Here is a 21,314-nt window from a genome sequence, read left to right on the forward strand (position 1 = left end):
TAATTTAAAAAATCCATTCAATATTCACCCGTTACACTCACCAGATAACGACTTCTTCGAACAAAACCAAAAACTTATCACGGAAGTGGATATAGTTTAAGGTAGGCATTTTAGTATATAAAACACAGAGAGAGAGAGAGAGAGAGAGAGAGAGAGAGAGAGAGAGAGAGAGAGAGAGAGATAATAATTCTATATCTTTTATGTCATTAAATTGAAAAGAAAAGATTAATGAAATAAATAGTTGAAAAACAGACGGGATTAGTCATATGATATGAGGTTTTAAGCAGATATATGACACCTGCACATTAGACGGCAGTGTAAACTTCATTGCTTCACTCTTTGGTTTATGAAGTTTGCTCAAGTATCACACATATGAAGTACTGAAATCGGCAGCAAACGTAATTCATTTTAACCCTTTGGTATCGCACTAATGGACGTTAGTTAGCGAATTCATCTTTCAGTGTTTATAGAAACATTTGCATGGGTTTCATATTTATTTGATAATTTTAATAAAACTGTGGTTGCAACACCATCCGGCTGTTTATGATCACTGACAGATGTGGCTAATCGATTGATGTAAGTATCCAAATCCATCTAGATATCAATAGTCTACGTATATTGACTTCTAAAATTCATGCCTGTAAAACGCATCCGTAAAGTTGCAACATTGTATAATAGCATAACAATTCAGTACATTTACTTAAATCAAAATTGAATCAGATTTGTAAAAGTTTGTCCAAGGGTAAATTGTTTTTCTTTGTAATTTTGTAATTTGACATTCTCACGAAACAACCTAGTTATCAATTATAACTCAAACAATACCTCCAAATACATAATATGTTTTGGAGAAAGAGGATTTCACAAATAAAATAATTGTAAAACTGACATTATCTAGCCGTAATGATAAAGACAATAGGGTTACCAAAAGGCCATGCTACAATTACAAAATTGAGAACATATGGTTAAATTGAATGGCATTATGTATCCATCGAACATCTAAATACTCCCACTATAAAACAGCAGCATTAAATGTTAGTGGTTTTTCCGTGCATATCATTGAAAATTCTGCGATATAAGATTTAATATACCTACGATTAGCATATTGTCATCAAAATATATCTTGTTTTGCCAGTAAAAGGATAAGGACTCATTTTAAAGTTATTAAAAATAGAAAATTTAAATAAATAAATGTAAATGAAAAAAAATAAGAACAGAAAACTGCTTGCACAATATACAAAATCATGTGTAAGAGTAAAACACCAAGCATATGCTACGATTTCAATGCGAACATCACGTTTTTTTCTGATAAATACCTCACCTGGTACGTTCATCTATACAGCCTTAGAGGGAAGTACAAAACTGTATAAGATCAATTTGGTTAACTTTGAGTTAAGATTTTTGTTTAGCTTAATGAAATTACTAAAAAAAAAATCCTATCACGCATATGAAAATGAATAAAAGTTTCATTGAATATTTGTTAATCTATTGAATATCTTTTATACTTCTATACGAATTTAACATATGCTAACTATTTACCTGTATTGTAAAGAAGACATCAACTATAAACATTTGCATACCAATTTCGAATCTACTCAATTTAAATTTATTTACTTTTAAAGTCTTAATGTTGATGTTTGGAATATTAAACACATTTATCGGTAGGGGAACAATGTTATCTCACATATATATTAACTGTAAACTATAAATATATGCATTGAAACGTTACAAATATATACAAACATCAAAAATATTTTACTGATAAATAAAAATTGATAAATAAAATGATATATAGAAAAGATACCCCCTCTAAAAAAAAAAGAAAGAAAATAAAATAAAATTATAATTGCATCTGAATGCTGAATTTCCTATCATCGATTTAAAAAAGTATGCATATCAAATATTATCGGTGATATCTGGATGCGAATTAAAGGAAGGACACTGGTTATAAGGATTGTGTACATGCAACACGTACTAGTAACTCAGTATAGATTAATAAGTATTAACCTGCTATTTCTTATAAACTAGAAACGAGAACGGGAGTTTGGCATCATGTTATAAACTATAATCTTTGACAAAGATATAATGATCATATAGAGCGATTTCCAGTTGTTATTCCTTATATATTTGAACTCAGGGCCTTATTTTGTTTTGTTTATAATTTTTAGTTTCAAATATCCTCAATCTAGCTTGATTTAATAGGAAAAATGCTAATCTTGTGAGGTCACTTCTCAGTTTTAATGGACTTTTTGAATTTCCTTTAGAGCTCGGTATTTTTGATTTACGTGTACTTGTTTCGATCAGATAGCTAGCTTCTTACATGTTTTAACATATTAATAAATCCTTGGCTTTAAAAGTTTTGCCTTAAGAGTACCCGATGAAAGTAATTTCAGAAGAACGGTTCGGACTCACCAAGTCTTTTAAGTCGTAGTTTATGCATTCCTAATCACATTTGTGATGATTATGTTAGTTGGGTCTTAGTTCCAATGGTTTTAGTGTTATTTTCATTTTTTGAAAACGAACTTAATTCCGAAATTTAAACAACCAACTATGCAATTACACAAGTACATGTAAATACACATAGTATCTCTATTTTATATTTTGGTCATTAGCCAGTTATTTACAATTGATAAAATGTGTCAAAATATTTCAAGTATTTATATGAAATATAAACATGCTCAACATTGGAGTATTTAAATTGAATTCAAATTTATATTCATGACGACATATTTTTAATGTATTATTAATTTACTGACTGTGAACTTGATTCAAAAGTTTTATTTTCATTTTCATTTAAAAAAAAACTTGAACATAATGCAGACATTTCGTTAACTACAGAATCTATTCAAATAAACACTTCAGCCTAGTATCAAATTTACTATCGTTAATGAAATAATGGACAAAAAACTTTTTAAATGTTTAACCTATCGTTCATTTGGTTGTTAATTTGAGATACTGCTGTGCCAAATAAAAAGTATTTAAATATTTACAATACTTCAAAATCTAAATATTTTTAGACGATTGCTTACCTAAGTTATACAACTTTCTAAAGAAACCTTCATTTAATAATTAAGCTCTTGACTTATACTGACGACATGCATGTTGTCATCATAATACGATTAACGTTGTGATTAAGTTCAAGATTAGCAATGTGACTTCTTGAATATTGAATTCTTTCTTACTAACATAATTTGAACCTTAAAGTTAAAACACAATAGAATTCAATATTTAATATGTGATGCAGCATTACATTTAGTGCGTAAAGTAGAATAAAGAAAAAAGCAGTTGTAAGCAGAATTGGAATAGATTACAATAATGTAGCGTTGTCGTTTTTGTACGGATCCATACGTGTTTGTCGGTGTGTTATTTTGGTAGCGTAAATTACGTAAAATCCATATTCAAAAGGCACAAAGAAAACAAACCACAACGCAAAGTTTCAAATCAGATCACTATGCAATCTGTTGAATGTATATCAGTTAAGCATAATGAAACAGTTGAACCATTATCCTAATTCACTTACACAATATTACTCTCAACACTTCTAACTAACTATCTCCACTATCTATTCTCTCTCGCTTCCACTTATATACAACATTACAGGCGATTTCCCGACGGTTCCAAAGATTAGGTACCGGGCGGTTCTGTACAAATGTAGATACCGACCGGTTCTTAAGATACCGGGCGATGAATTTAAATGATATAGATACCGTTCAAAGAAATAAAAACACTAGACAATGCCCTTTAGAAATGTAATTTAACCCCAATGTATTTACTAGAAAGACAAATTTTTGGAATTTTGGATTCTCAATGTTCTTCACCTTTGTACTTGTTTGGCTTTATGCCCGCGTCACACTGTCCCGATTTTTATATACGATGGACACCCGAATGCAAAAACTGTAAGTTCGTACGAAGTTAGTCCCGATCTCGTTAAAATACCAAAAAGTGACCGAAGCAAGTACGATGAATAACGAAGTCTATACGATGGTGCCGAAATTATATGCGATAGCAAAAGATGGACATACGAAGGTTAACCGAAGACGGGTATTTTAGCTTCATATCTCAGCCGAACCCTACACGATGGATCACGAAGGCTACACGAAGAATTACGACGATGGCGCGATGGCCATACGATGTCTAAAAGAAGTCGTATACAGCTTACGATGCATTTAAATTATATGCTTCAAAAGATTTTAACCATATTTGGTATATTGTTCCTCCTTGTAATGATCTGACATTTTTACGTTCCAGACCAAAGGTGAAGGTAATGCAGATGGACTTGTTTTTTTCTCCTTGAAATAGTATAATACACAGAAAATCGGTTGCTCATTTTTTTTACCTGCTGGTTCTAAAGACAATATTAACGGTATTTTCAGTTACTGAACGTTTTTGTTGATTTCTAAAAAAATAGTTTATGTATCAAACATGCATATTCAATTTACCATTTTCTGCATGTGTCATACACAAATATAGTGTCCATATTTGTCCCCAATATGTTACATACGAGGGAATGCCACGCTCGGCATTGCCTTGTTTGAAATGTAAAATGTGTGCACTAGTCTGAATAATCACCCATAAGTATACCCATGTTTACTCATCTATCTTAAAGGTTAGGTAATGGGTGCGTTGATCCCTTTTATTCAAAAAGAGCTCTTTCCAGGAGAATATCATAATAATATAGACAAAAGGAAGGATGTGGGGAAAGCAAAAAATGCGGCAAAATATGACATATAGAAAACAAAATGGTTATGAAGTAAACATTCGTGTGACAACAACTCAGACGATACATAAAAAAACAGAATAATGAAGAAAAAGTTGGTTTCCCTATATACGTGTACCTGCAGTGTTGGTGTACGAGGCGCGTTTATAATTTTCAATATGTAACTTGATATGAAAAATTGACAAAAAATAATATTTTACTTGTAAAAGTAAATCCTGAGCCTGTAATATCTGCTCTTCTTGTTCCATTTGAATTAAAAAAAACAACGCTGTGGCCTTTCTTGTTCTCTTTTAATCATATGATATGAGCTCCATGTTTTGTGAACGTCTTTCTTAACTGTCGTATTAGACTAACCTGTGCATATCGCGCATGGCACTTTAAATGTAATTTAGCGCGAAAATTAACTACATTTTGCTGGATTTATTGCCGTCGTAGTTCCATCTTGTCGCCTTTGTACTTTTATTCGATGGCAACACGACGGGATAACGAGGTCTTCTCGAAGTCGTGTTGACATCGTAAGACCTTCGGGTAGCTTCGTGATTCATTCGTGTAGACATCGGAATGTCGAAACGATGGAAACACGAATGCAATACGATGTTCAAAGATGCATTCCCGGTGACATTACGATGGTGAGGATGGTGATACGATTTCAATACGAACCCTCAACATCGGACGCACCTTCGAGGTTTTTTTAACATGTTAAAAAATTTAGAACCCTTCCCGAAGTTGCTCCCGAAGGCTAGAAAAAGTGTCCGATGGTTTACGATAGTTAAAGATTGCACTACGAATAGCCCGATCTGGATTCGATTAGTCCCGATTATGAAAATTTCCATAATCGTGTTGCTATCGGCGTAAAAATCGGGACAGTGTGACGCGGGCATTAATGATATTTTGATATGAGCGTCACTGATGAGTCTTATGTAGACGAAACGCGCGTCTGGCGTACTAAATGATAATCCTGGTACCTTTGATAACTACTTACATAATAATAAATTATACAGCTAAACTAAAATCGCTACAATAACATTAAAATATTGATGGGAATATTTATTTGTACATCATTTACAGTATGAATTATTTTTTCTTCTTTTTGGATTTTTCAGCTACGAATTGTGTTAGCATATGTAAAAAAAGCACTTATGTTTGTTTATCATTAAAAAAAACAAATTATTAAACACTTTATGGGCTTATCAAATAAGTGTTGCTTAAATCGTCATGAAATTACATTTTTCAAATTATAGGGGCTTCATCTAAATATTGTATACTTTAATGTGTACCCTTTTTATTTTATTGGTTGAGATTTATAGCTAGTTTAAGTCGCTACATGTTTATGAGCCTGACTTCAGTCGGTGAAAATATAAACGGGAGCTAGTGTAGAAATTAAATTAAAAGAGAAAGGTCTATTTACTGAAAATTAAATCGAATCTGTTACAAAACGAAACGGAAACTTAAACATACAATGACAATACATTACGCTTAATGCGAATTCATAAAAAGGTCAAAACGATAATCATTCTTCATAGTACCCTCAAGTCATAGTGTTAACATATAGTTAGATGAGGCATTTCTTTAGACTTCTGTAGAAATCGCACTAGCTACAGAACGGAAAAAATATCATTAAACGTAACGAAATTGACGAATAATGCATCCATTTGATACATATTGATGCATCTTTCAAAGAAAACGAAAAAAAAGATTATAAGATAAATGTCTTTATATAGTTATAGCCAAGAAAGTATGCTACTTTATTTCTTATGATGTTGTTGGGAAAGTTGATTTGCAATTGATAATTACGGACACATCAATTCAATTTAGATAGTTACTGATATAAACTTTTTAGTTTCTCACAATTAGTCAACATGTTTATGCAATAAGTTCCATTATTTCATATCGGTTGAGAATAAGATTCTCTTATTGGATACAAAGGGGTCACATGACATTCATTAATCTTCAGTAATAAATTCCATCGGTCATTAACAGAACAATACGGACCAGAAAACCAGTCGTTAATGAACTTTTACATGATATGAACCGTTGGGGCGTGGTTTCCGTTTGATAATGACTGTTGGGGCGTGGTTTCTCTGTTAATGACCGGTGGGGCGTGGTTTCTCTGTTTAGAAAGATGTCCTTTTCATAAAACATGTTCCTGTTTTTAATATTACATTTAAGTTGTTGAATTTTGTTTATTATTCGAGCATCACTGATGAGTCTACACGCGTCTGGAGCAAATACAGAATTTCAATTCTGGTACCTATGATGAGTTTATTTTAGAGCGTTTTAGATCAAAATTTGCTTCCTATCAATGACCTATGTTTTAGAAGGAACATACGTAAGTGATCCCACATATTATATTGAAGGCTCTGAGCTTTGTGAAACGTTTTTTTGAAGTTCTGTACACAAACGATAGTAGAACGTGTGAAGACATGGAGCTGTTCACGTTCTTGTCTTTCGGTATTTCGTGTCAAATTTGCAATCATACCACACCTCCCAAGTGTGTATTCTTATAAAATATATCCTGTGTTATATTTGTGATCACGACATATTCCCGAACAACAAAAATCAATGCAAACAGTTTGTTTAAATAATGTTGATGCGAAGGGTAAACTTAAATCTTTGAGGAGTGAATACAACCCCTCTGGAAAAAGTGGCAACACTGAAATTGCACAAATACAACCGCGAAATTATCCACGTTTAGTAATCGTTATAATTGCTTCGTTTTAAACTTTAAAGTTACGTGAAATTTGTACTTGTACTTCTTTTTTGCTGAAATTAACATGAAAATTGAAATGTGTGATTTATGTTCCTGTTAATATTCCATTTTTATGTGATCGAACTAAGTCTACTATTTATATAGTTTTTTAATGCAAAAAGTTCTTTTAATTTCAAAATGTCAAGGGTTACATGTATAGTATGTAAAATGTTATTTAAATCTTTCTTTGGTATTTATTTTCGTTATGTATAAGACGGATATGTATTTTAAAAGTCATAATGACCTCATTAATTTTTTAATAAAATATTTGGTTGGTGGATATATTGAAAAATATCCGATTTGTACATTGTAACTGTTTAAAGTAAGAAAATTTAAAGTTTTTACTGAAGTACGTTTCAATGAAAAATTATTCATTCTGCAAACATGGTAAAGGGGTGTAAAACATATTTGAAATTTGCATCGGTGATGTAGTTCTGAATTGTATTATTCATTATTAAACCGGAGCCTATTCAATCATATGTAAGTTGCGTATTCAGACAAACATTGATTTGAACACCTTTAAAAAATACATGTAACTATAGTCATCTATAAAGGTCTCTAAATGACAAAGATAAACCAATCAAAACGAAAAAACTAAGCGCCTGATTTACGTACATGATAAACAAAAAACAAAAAACAAACATGCTATAAAGCAACAAACGACAAGCACCGGCTTTGGACAGACACATACAGAATGTATGACTTTATTTAAAAAAAACATCCTTTCAGGTTGTAATTTTATCACGAACCGAATTGAATTATAGGTCTTAGATATATATAGACGGTACTTAATATTACCAGATGTTTACCTTGGATAACCCTATACTATGGTATTTATCGCTAGTTTGATATATAAGTATAACCCTGTAATCTTTTATATATGTTGTAGTGTTAATATATAGCCCTTTAGTCTCCTATATAACTTATCAAACAACTTTTGATGCAAGAAACTACGCAACGACGAATTATTCGAAACTAAACAATAAGCTTATCATGTTGTTGTATCTTCGGTTTTTGTGAATTAAGCTGGTCTGTTCATCTTTTTTGCGTTTGAACACGATATTGATTGTCCCTTTTTTTTTATATCTTTATAAACAAAAATCAGTTTACTAGTATTTTTATTATAGATGTATATGAAGTGTGATTCATTGTCCGATTTTGCGTAGGTGATAGACAACTTTCATTTCTTTCCGTAATTTTATCCTCATTTACTACCTACAAAAGTGTTCATTCAATTTGTAACATGGCGGATGTGTGTTTTTATCTATCTTAATGTACTAGGTTTTGTATACATAACTTTTTACCCATGTCTTTTAAATGTTTATATCTTGACTTTAATTTATTTTTAAACATTCGAATACGAAATAAATGATGAATTTTGGTCCGTTATGTAGGGTTCTCAATCCACTATATTTTCAAATAATTACAGAATTTGGGCAAAGAGATTTTTTTCAACATGAAAAAAGTGAACAGATGCATTGATATACATTTGATAAAGGTCGATTTCTATCCGGGGTTTGGGATACATTTTATGTTGTTTGCTTTTGAATTGAATTATCAGTTATTTTCTTCTTTATTATAAGTAAACAGTAGATAAGAAAGAAATGATGCCAATAAAATCAGATACAGTAAACCTATTAATTGATTGTGCTTTAGTATTTTATAGATTTATTGACTCACTATATGTATGTATTATCGTGTCGACGTTTAAATCGTAGACTACAGAGCCTATGGTAGCTATTCTTACGAAAATTGTAAAAATTGAGCTTATCGATAGTTCTAAATAAATGAACAACATTGCTATCTTTGGTGTATGTTTTAGTGTTAAGGTGAAACCAAACTGTCTCCTTTTTAACCACATAAACAGACTGATTGTTGCTTCAGACATTTTGTGTATAAAGAGTACAAAGTAAAGGAAATATAGAACTTTTAATACCTTGCGGTTTTTAAGTGTAGTAAAGATTATAAGTGTAACTCATTTATCTAATTGAATTAACAAAACGAAGATATCTAATAGTTCTTTTCTATATATGCTGCATTGTCGTTTGTTTTTTGTTTGTTACATTTCAGTGTTTCTGTTGTTCCGTTTTTTTTTTTTGTTCTTTTAGATGATGCTTGTCCCGCACTTTTAGTTTATAACCCGGATGTATTTTCTCTCAATCGATTTATGACTTTTGAACAGCGGTATACTACTGTTGATATGTTATTTTTTCGAATAACAATTGTTGATCTCGCAACCAGTATTTAGTTAAAAAATCATTTGAACTCAGAATTATTCAGATTATTTCAAAAAGGCAGACTGTCGGAATTCCAATGGGAACCAATTGGTCCCCTCTTCTTATCGACTCGTTGTTTCTTTATTGTTATGAGACTGACTTCATACAGGAACTTCTTAGGAAGAAAGATAAGAAGTTAGCAACATCCTTCAACTTTACGTTCCGCTATATAGGTTATGTTCTGTCACTAAATAATACAACATTTGGTAACTATGTTGAACGGATCTATCCCAACTAACTAGAGATAAAGGATATAACAGTTTCAGTTAAGTCTGCCTCATATCTTGAAATTCCTCTAGAAATTTACAATGAGGGTCGGTTGAAAACAAAACTTTACGACAAAAGCGATGATTTGAGCTTCCAAATTGTGAATTTTCCATTTCTGTGTAGCAAAATTCCAGCCGTTCCTACATACACAGTATATATCTCCCAACTGATACGATGTTCCCGGGTTTGTATTTCCTATCATGCATATATGATTTACTTGATAGAGGATTGCTGTTCACAAGGTGGCCATCACGAGTTGGTTGATCGTTATGGAATAACCGTTTCAAAGATTATATCGGATATGCTCCGTATGTCGTAACTACAATACCCTCTTCACGATTATGACATGACGAATTAGACTTTTTACCGGGTTTGTAATAACATAAGCAACACAACGGGTGCTACACGCGAAGCAGGATCTGCTTACCTTTCTGGAGTACCTTAGATCGCCCCAGTTTTTGGCGAGGTTCGTGTTGCTTTGTCTTTAATTTTCTATGTTTTTGTCTTCTGTACTACTATTTGTCTGTTTGTCTTTTTATTTTTTAAGCCATTGCGTTGTCGAATGCTTTTTTCAATCTATGAGTTTGACTATCCTTCTGGTATCTTTCGTCACTCTTTTAAGTATTATACTCAAGTTTCTTATTTCAATTTTCAAATTCCTTATTAACGTTAAGCCTTGCACCTCATCAGAGTAATCTTATATAACATCAGACTGAATGTAAATTACACTTTTTTTTTATGTTGAGTAAACTATACAAAATTTTATCAACTTTAAATCTAAAAGTCGTCCAGAATTAATGTAAAATGAAATTAATATGTTATATATAATTTTGCTCGTCTTTTTGCTGTCCGGTCGGAGTGAAATTATGTGAATTGATTACAGAATATTAAAAGATACGTTTTTAATGAAGCACTTGCTTGTCAAAAAGGCTGATCAATTTTCAACCCTTAACTAGTTTTTTGTACTTTTTTTATGATTATTTATTACCGGGATTCTATATTTTCGGAACCTTGTCCGATCCTCTTTGAAATTTTTAAGATTGTTTATTTTAATTCTTGGTCAAAGACATTCCCCGATTGTCTAAAAATCTCATAATAGTTTACTTAAAGTCTTAAGTCTCTAACATTGGTAATACATATTACCTAATTATGACAATTTTGACTTCGTAATGAAATATTTTTCCTAATCTCAGCTTTAAAAACTTAAAATAACAATGAGATGTTAGATTGTGAGTGAACTATAAACCCATAATTGAACACATTGTCATCAAATAGTTTAAACACATAATGAATACAAAAGCTATGAGTATACACGTGTATCTCTTAATTTGAACTACTATTTATCTTTTATTCCAACAATCAGTCACGAATCCCAATGTTTCGTTTCATATCTTGTCTTTTGAATAAACTCGGGTATGTATTACTAGTAAATCACAAATTCAGGGATTTCGTAACCAGAAATTACCTTAAACCCAATAATTCTTCGATATATGTATACCTAATTTAGCTTGGACGTTTTACTGCACGTGCAGAAAACTTTTTTTCAAAGGGAATTGAACACCCGAACCAGTAGCAGATATAGAACTTTGCTCTACCATAAAAAGGTAAACTTGGCAATCCTATATATAAATTCATTCTAAAAGGTAACCAATTCAACATTGGTATTAGAATTGAATATTGAATATCGTTTTTATTGGTACAATATCAATTTTGGTATACTTTAATTAAAACTGTACAAGATATTATTATCATAGCAGTACACATATACATATTAATGGTACTACCAATCTGTCGATACCTATATCTGAGGTCGAAAATTGACTGTTTCCGGTGACATAATACTAAATCCATTGGATGCATGATGTGTACTGATGTTATTTATATTATTTGTTATTGGATTTGAACTAGAAGTCAGTTCAGAAAAGCGTGCTCTCCTATATCTGTCCTTTGTGTTCTCATGGATGTAAAAGTACCCTGCCACGTCACATCAGTGTGTTTGGTAGATGTGGTCCGTGTTCTGATCGGTCAGACGATTTCAGCCATTTTCAACTGGTTTCATTTTAGTTTGATGTTTAGCTGTTACACCATGTTAGGGTAAATGACCACCACTTCTCTCTATTCTTTATTTTGATCAAATTTTCTGTAGCTTGGCGTCCATCAGACCCTTATTAATAAGAATGGTAGAGGGGGATAGTAAACATATCGATGAGTCACCCATTTGTATGCCCCATTTATTATGCCCTTTTATGCGTATTATATTTTCTGGTTTGTGCGTCCGTTTTTGCGTTCATTCGCCCTTCAGTCCGTCCGTCCGTCTTCTACAGTTTTGGTTAAAGTTTTAGGTGAAAGTTTTTGGTCGCGAAAGTTTTTGATAAAGTTGACGTCCAATTAACTTGAAATTTGATACACATGTTCCCTATGACATGATCTTTCTAATTTTAATGTCAAATTAGAGATTTTACCACATTTTTACGGTCTACTGAACATAAAAAAAAAGATAGTGCGGATGGGGCATCCGTGTACCATGGATACATTCTTAAACATGTATCTGATTCAAGTGTAAAGCATTATAAGTAATGGTATCGTCGCATTTGTTTTTGATTTATCTCCCACTTTCTTGTGTGCGACCTTGAATTCGCAATTTTTAAATTTAAAATACGCAAAACAAGAAACTACTATTAAGACAAGAATGTACATTACTTATGTATCCTTAAAGTATGTTTTTCATTTTAAGATATTATTAATGGCATTTCAAAAGGAAAAGTTCATTTTAAGCCATTAAAATGTCATTAGAAAAAGGTGCAATCTTGAAATATTGTATTGAAACGAGTTATATAAATTTATTTGTTCGGATATATTTTGTTAAATGATTGTGGGTGATTTGCAACATTAACATAAAATATGGAGATTTGGAACAATTGTAAATGAAGTATACAGGATATGTACATTGTCGGGAAATATATCTTTTATTTGTACAGGCTTAAGAAACAGGAAAAAAAACCAAGTTTGTTTTTTCACCAAATTTGGCTGATTACAGTAAAACAAAATTCCGCTACTAGACATTGTAGAAAACGATTCTGTCCAGCAACCCTAATATATTTTTGAAAGCTTAGACTGGAAATATACTTCTGGCAAAATAAACATATTTTCTTCTTTGGATTTCAATATTTACTACTACGCGGTTATTTTAATTTAATATTCATTCACACATTTGTTTTCGCTAAAAATTCTAGAAACAAAATCAATCATAAAGACTTTAAAAACATATCATTGAGCTAAAGCTTTAGGTTACACCTTCTTTAAGCAGAGTGGATTTTATGCGATTAAATCGTTCTGTCTAGGCCTTCTGGAAGTTTGAGTCTTCAGTCAGTTGATAGGTTTTGTTAAGCTTTGGAAACTTTGGGTTCGTGCGTATGTACAGTTAAAGAAAATTATTCAGGAAACACGAGTAGCGCACAAGAACATAATAGCATACGTGCCTTTTTCTCTTCTATAAAGACTACATTTTAAACATTTGATAAAATAACATTATATTTCTAAACTGCTACAAATATTTATCCTTATAAGATTAGTGTGCTAAATCAATTATATGATTGATTGGTTGGTTGTTGCTTAACCAAAAAGGCTATATCGCGGCGATCTGATGCATGTACTTCACTATAAAGAAAGAGTTTCATTTTGAGTTTCGGTTCATTCTTTCTTTATTCTTTATATGTTTGGCTAAACTATATGTATTGTTTTTATGTATGCCGCTCAAAATCACTTCCTTTTCTTTATTTTTTTAAATTTTATTACTCCTATTGGTTTTTACCCATCCAGACCCCCACATAAGCATATGTTACCATACAGTCCTCGAATTTTGCAATTTTTTTTTTATATTTTCCATTACGCATTATACACACTTATTAAAATTGATCTCTATTGATTTGTCAGCATATCAGTCCATGAACTCCACTTGAAAATTGTCAATTAGCACAATACTCAAATTAACTTTTTCAATAACAAGTTAAATACACGTTTTATAATATCTCATGCTGTTATCGATATTATGCAATATTTACGTAACTTATACAAAACTCCTCGTACTCCCCTGGTGGTATGTTGAAGTATAATATTGAGATACTTCTTCTTGGTAAGTTCAGTTATTATTTGCTAATATTTTAGGAGTTAAACTTTGAAAAGATTGTCATAAAATTATACTGTCTAAGTGTTTTATTTATATTCTTTTTTTTATAGAATGTGATCATACAGTTTGTAATACTCTTTCAGGCAACACGATTGATTGGGTAATCCTTTGATAATATGTGTTTCTTTCTTCTTTCTTATTTTGAATGGGTGAGAGCAAAGCGCTAGAATTGATGACTTTATTAGCAGTCTAGTCTTATGTATTATCTTTTCGATCCGAAGCCTGTAACCTACTGTTTTTTCTTATTATTTTCAATCCAATGCAATATTGTTGTATTTTTTTTATTTTTTTTTTCAAATTCTACGATTCAAATGTTTATCTCGTATTTCGTCTAAATAAGTCTATCCAAATTATTTTTGTAAAGAACTTCGCTCAAGTCTGTGCTATTGGCCGTTTTAATCTTGCAGTGAGGTGAGGACTTTTTTTGCTGTGTGTTTAAGATCCAACTGTGACTAAGACATAAAGCATAACAAAAAAAGCACAGTTTCTTTGCTTCAAGTGTGTTTTTTCTCTCGCTGTGCATGGACTGAATTTATGTCATTGAGTGATAGTGTTTTCTTTCAAATTGATGGATAACATGTTTTATGACTGACATTGAAAGAACTTCTGTTCTTCACTTAAGGCGACACCCAACACTTTCACTAAAATTAATTTGGCTCGTTTAATTTTCATAAAATTTTGTCAAAGTATTTACTTTGACACATACTTTGACACTTTAACAAAAATATTAAAATTTCAAAAAATTTGAACCAACCATTTTGTCAGAAAAATTCCACTGGTTATATAGCAATTTGACAAACACCAATTTTGAAGCTTAATATTCCTTTTACAACACCACGTAATTAAAACGTTTAGCTGACTTTACAGAGTTATCTCCCTGTAGTGTTAGGTACCACCTTAAAAAGCTTCCTGCCTTCCAAGGAGGACTATGCAAAGTATAAAAAAGTGTAATTTTCACAACGGATATAAAGCCTTTGTTTGTTTTTATTCGTTCTTTTTGTTGTTATGTTGATAATAATCAACTAAAGACATTTAATTTAACAAGTTTATAATATTTATTTCTTTATAAAGTACATCGAGTGCAAAACAGTTATAAGAATCAGAAATTGATACGGTTAAAAATCCATTATTTTATCAACTATAAATGTAATATAAAGATATTATCAACTGAAAATTGCTCTTATTAGTATATGTTTGCTAATGGACATATACGTTGCCATTGTTGTCGCTTGTACTTCAAGATAGGTCATGTCCCTTGAGCTAATGTGCTAAGCTGAATATCTAATGGCCTTTTAATGAGGCTTGCTATGATTTCATCGATTTAAATATTTTTTGTCGCCGGACATTAATAATTATGTGAGAAATATATGAAATAAACAAATAAACCTAGAAGTTAGAATTGATACATTAATTCAGGAGAGAAATAGTTTAGAAACAAAATAGATTAAAGTAATAATGAATAATCGAGCCCCTCTTTTAAATATTTTCAAATAAAACTGATAAAAATAGCGGGAAAAGACTGACTCGAACTTTTACCTTATATTTGCACTGGTATTATTTGGGTTTCAAATCGAAAGAAAAGAAATCTAGAATTTGCTTAAATTTTGGTAGACGACCTTTTACTTGTTATTGAAGTCTTATATGAAAAGCAAAACGGGAATTATAACCACAATATTTTACTCTGTATCATAGGAAAAAAGCAAAGGAGTCCTAACATCAAAGAAACACATGAAAAAACTAAACTAACAGTTTTTTATTTAATTGAGCTGAAATTGGTCATGCAAACAAAGTTGCTTCAATACGCTCTACATTGTGGTGGCAATGGCCACCCAAGGTCCTAGAAAATATAAACGTTTAAGGTCATTGACTTTCGAACAGATCTACACATTACATACATTTTTGAAATATAATATAGATATGGGTTTTGCTGCAGTTTTTTTAAACTTCTATTTCTTTTGGTTTTTGGTGGAGAATTGTTTCATTGGCAATCATACCATATCTTATAATTTTCACAAATATAAAAGAGGGACCAAAGATACCAAAGGGACAGTCAAACTCGTAAATCTAAAACAAACTGACAACTCAAGATAGTCAAAACAGTGTACGTGAAGACCCATTGATGGCCTCGGTGTGTTTTCTGCTCTTTGTGGTGTTGTTGCCCCCGCTTTCATTCTGAATTTAATTTTAACAAATGTTAACTATGTTTATTTGTGCTTCAATTGAGCTGTAAAGATAAGGAATACAGAGTTGTTTTTCAATCCTTTTAGAGATGATTTCCTAATGCATGTAGAGCAAGACTTTGGTTAGTTTGCCTGCTTTGTTTGTATGTTGAACAAATATAATTGGGATAATGTCATATTAAATTTAGATATATATACAGGCTTAACTATGCCTATATATTTTATTGTTGGAAGAGGTTAATCCTACAAATATTAAGTAAACATATTTACAAACGAAGCAGCAAGCTAACCAAAGTTTTACTCTACAAGCATTATGAAATTAGCTGTAAAAAGATAAGTTCATTCAATACACACATAACGATTGATACATTAACTGTCTGCTTTAAAGGATCAAGTCTACCTGCACAAATTGTAATTACTTTTTCTTGCATGTCAATAAACTTTCACCTGCATTTTATAACATTACATTATAATGCATCCACTCAAGGAATAAATCCGGTCTTTCAATTATATAATCTCAATTCTAAACATTAAGCATATATATTCTGTATATATGTATATGTTATTAATTTGATTTCTTTTCGTCAGTACTTAGATACTGTAATTCATATGTGAAATAGACAAAAAAGTAACCTTGTAAAAGTTTACAATCTATACGTCTTTTGTATGATTAAGTGACAGGCAGAACTTCTCATTAAATACGTCTCTAATCTTTAACTAGTACACTACCAAATGTATATGATTTAATGAAAATCACGTCCAAATGCCACAGTTGCCATACCAAGATATAAGAAAAAAATGATTAAATGAAACACAAAAGAATGATAATCTAATTAAATGGGATTTGAGAGTTGTAGAGTTTGGATTGATTTTCAAATGCTTTCTATTATTTTTTTCTATCATGGGTTGACCTAGATTTTTTAATTTTATTCTAACTTTTCAAACATATAATGGATGAACTGTGACGTATACACTAATTAGACAGAAACCACTCTTTTATTATTTATATCGCACGTCCCCGTTATTTTTATACCTTTAACCCACATTCCAAAAGCGTGCCACCTTCCATAACCTTCCCACCTAGCGCAAAAATAACGTCGAAAATAAGTGTTGGAACTAGTGCAAAGTGAACACATAAAATATGTCCAATCCAAAGTATTTAACAATGTACTTTTTGGGGCTTTATTTGCACTAACCATGAACGCATTCATATCAATATTATTATATTTTTATTTCAGTTTGAGTGAAAATATCTGACGATGAATGGAAACAGTGATATACAAAAGACAATTGAACATTTTATTGACGCAGTGAAAGGACGTGCGCCTCCTGACAGATTGCGTCACTATTTAGGAGAATCTAAACCTCGACACATCGTCGATTGGACTGATGACAATGGCCTGGACCTTTTACATCATTGTATTATTCTAAACAGCTCGGAATCAGTGGAGTTTCTTTTGTCACATCGATATTTTAATGAATCGCATCAACCAAAATACAATCCGTATCTACACCTGGCCGCAAAACTAGGGTTAAGGACTATTCTTGGTGTAATCCTGACTCATCGTCAGAACGATAATCGACCGATGACAAATCTTATCTATCCCGATGTGATGAACAGAAATGACAAAAATCTGTGTATAAAGTTAGAAAATCAATCAAAGGTAAAATAAATTTCATTAAGACAATACGGGGGGGAGGGGGGGGGGGCGTGGGGGGGGGGGGGTGTACCGCTGAAGTCTGCTTTGTTTTAAAAAACATAACTCTTGGATATTTTTATATTTAAAAGAAAACTAAGAAACAAACAGGAGTCATTGTAGAATTTTATAAATGTTGTAAATAACCGAAGATGTAGGGTTTACGCAAATGAGACAGGACCACAACGAGGCAACCGATAAAAAAATCAAAAGAACACATGGTCTTATCACTACGTATGTTCTGATTGTAAACAACATTTTATAGGTATCAATGAGTTTATGCATACGTACTATAGGCTAACCTACACCAACTGAGAAAGTATCAAACATATTTTTTGAATATAAAAGTAACAACTTTTAATATCAATGAGTCTATTCAGTCTTTTAAATGAAGCATAATTTTCTAAATGACCACATATATATTCGAATGACAACAATGTAAGGCTGAACATCTCGGACGATAATACCATGTGTGTAGCTAATGATCGATGTCTACTCTGTAGACTGGTAGATAGTATCATAGGCGACATGGGTAATTTCACTATGGTGTAGCAAATCTTACTTTTTGTATTATTCAAGATTTGGCTATTATTGCTAATTGAATCTAAGTGTCATGAGAACATACTGTATTTTGTATTATCCCCTTGTTTTGAATATGTAAATAAGATCCGAAAGACTATATGTTAGAAATTCATTTTCGCTTTTTTATATTTACAATACTAGTATGTATTTTTTATCTATTGGATATGTTTTCAGGTTTCACCTTTAGATGTTGCCGCATTGAACAAGCATATGGACTGTGTTCATCAAATTTTAAATATTTGCGTTTTAAAGAAAAATCCAGAACACAATAACAGCGGATATATTGCATTGGCGACTTTGGATGGATCTGCAAAAGCATTGCAATATTTGCTCGAACATAAATACCAAAGTGATGATGTGAGAGAAGCCATTGAAATAGCAGTAAGATGTGCCAGAGCTTCCTGTCTTGATCTTCTTCTTGAAACGAAAGTGAAGACACGTGACCTGTTTGAAGGCAAAAACCCATTTCATATGCTTTATACATTCAGTTCAGGAAAGGAATTCGGCCGGGGCGGCTATGCTAGCTTACCTGCCGTGACAACCGTCCTCGTGAAACACAAATTTGACGTCTGCGTCAAAGATCCAACAAATACGTATCCGTTGTATAGTTTGTTATCTAATTCTCTGTGTATGCACGACTCTATCAATACGCAATACTATATTGAATGTGTGCGCATTTTACTGGAAGCGGGCGCAAACGCGAACTTTGATGAATGTAAATATGAACAAACAATGAATTCTAAAGGAAAAAAATCTCTTGTCGGGAGACGATCTTTTTTATCAGCAATGCACTGCCTTTTGGAAACAGTAGAGACGTACTCAGAGTTTTTGGAATCGGCGTCATTGGCTGTCAAATTTGTTCTAGAATGTGGGGAAGCATTGCTTTCACATGCTGCTAAAACTAACAAAAACGCACGTTCATCCAAACATAGGAATAGTGTTTTAGGACCGATTCTTCACCAGTATGCGAAAACAAGCGTCGCTATAGGAGTCGATGAAACGGTTTTCCGGTTCCTACTGCGCTATGGAGCTGACGCTAATTATAAATCAAATGACAAATATATAATTAATACATATTTAGACGGTCTTCTAGACAAACTTGGCCAGATAGCCCCATACATTAGACAACCCGATCACGCCAATGACGTTGAAATAATGCTTAAAATGTGCAAATACATGTCGAGAAAATCTATAAAAGATGCCCTTCGACTATTCAAAAACAGACATTACAGGCCAATAGAACAGACCGCAAAGTATATCACTATGGCACAGAAAGAATTAGAACGGCAAAGTAACACAATTCAACCATTGAAACATCTAGCCGCAAAATCGGTCTGGGAAATATGTGACAGAAATGCTAGTTCCGTCCATAAGCTAACAGTTAGCTCAGAACTCAAAACATGTATTCTTCCTATCGTGAACTGGTAGTTTTAATTTATTCATCCCCTTAAGGAAACATTATGAAGTCTTAATATCCTTTAACAATCATATTCCCTTTAACATTATTCACAAAATCAAAAAGTTCAGAGTTTGATATGCATTTGTAATTTAGACACGTTTGAAAAAGTAAGGCAAGTATTTTTCACATTATCGTAAAAAGTCAGAGGGTATAGATCTATATGTTTGACTGCATTAAATTATTGTATACATATAAATTTCATGCAAATGGCTCGTGTGTGAAATAAGTTGAGGAAATATCATATGATCATTCTTCTATGACTTTCAATTGGTTTTGTTTAAATGATTTTGAGAAATGATTATTGTAAGAAAAGTCTAACTATTGATTTTTTGTTTTGTTTCATCGTATAATATTTTTACTGTGCCAAATATACACATCCGTCCAAATTTGTTTCTATTAAAATCTACAGATCTTTTAAAATTACATATACGGAAACTCATATAGATTCATTGACACTTGTGAGCAAAATTAATTAGTATATTCAACCAGTTATATTAGCTTTATTATACAATTATATTAAGTCTTTGTATATAAAGATTAAAACACAATTATAACCAGTTTTTTTATTTACTTCACTGTATGTCCTTATATATATCCGCAGGTACCATATCGACTGACGATAAACAAAAATCAATGTCATTATTGTCCTTATTTACAGTTATGCAAATTAAAGCTTGCATTGTCCATGATTTCCAATCTATATTGTTAAGGATTGAAAAGGTTAATTTTCGTTTAAAAAAAAAGCATTAAAGAGACTAAAAGTCAAGAAATAATACAGAACTCCAAATTCAGTTTTTCAGAGTCAATAAATCGAGACAAAATTAAACTTTCAATTATATACACCAAAACAGTAGTATCACAAAAAAACTGAACTCCGAGCAAAATTCAAAACTGAAAGTCCCTACACTTGTCGCTTATATTACAATCGCATCAAATTCCGTTACAATGAAAACAAGGTGTGAACAAAACAAACAGACATAATAGGTCAAAATGTAAAAAAAACAGGGGTACTGCAGTTAACTTAACGAATGGAAATAATCATCATACAAAAAGAGCATTTAAAAACATGTATGTACAGCGCTTGCCGTAACCACTAAAACAAGTGTTTAATTCTTTTTCAAACGACCATATGATTTGTAATTATACGGCTGCTTGTGAATAGAAAGCATCTTTGGGTACTTCTTTGTTAGCAGTATCGAATTTT

General features: G+C 31.7%; 1 protein-coding gene across 2 annotated transcripts; it reads left to right on the forward strand.

Moving 5' to 3' along the window:
- Positions 1-20,622, forward strand: LOC134728166 (uncharacterized). 2 transcript variants are annotated; one of them, XM_063592648.1, is made up of 3 exons: positions 1-101; positions 17,611-18,036; positions 18,826-20,622. In XM_063592648.1, the coding sequence occupies exons 2-3, from the start codon at positions 17,632-17,634 to the stop codon at positions 20,077-20,079; spliced, it is 1,659 nt and encodes a 552-aa protein (XP_063448718.1). In that variant the 5' UTR covers positions 1-101; positions 17,611-17,631; the 3' UTR covers positions 20,080-20,622. The 2 variants fall into 2 exon arrangements, with proteins under 2 accessions (XP_063448718.1, XP_063448719.1); XM_063592649.1 differs by lacking the exon at positions 1-101 and adding an exon at positions 14,072-14,138.
- The last annotated feature ends 692 nt before the right edge of the window (positions 20,623-21,314 follow it).

The sequence above is a fragment of the Mytilus trossulus genome, chromosome 8, assembly GCF_036588685.1.
Source record: "Mytilus trossulus isolate FHL-02 chromosome 8, PNRI_Mtr1.1.1.hap1, whole genome shotgun sequence".
Lineage (NCBI taxonomy): Eukaryota > Metazoa > Mollusca > Bivalvia > Mytilida > Mytilidae > Mytilus > Mytilus trossulus.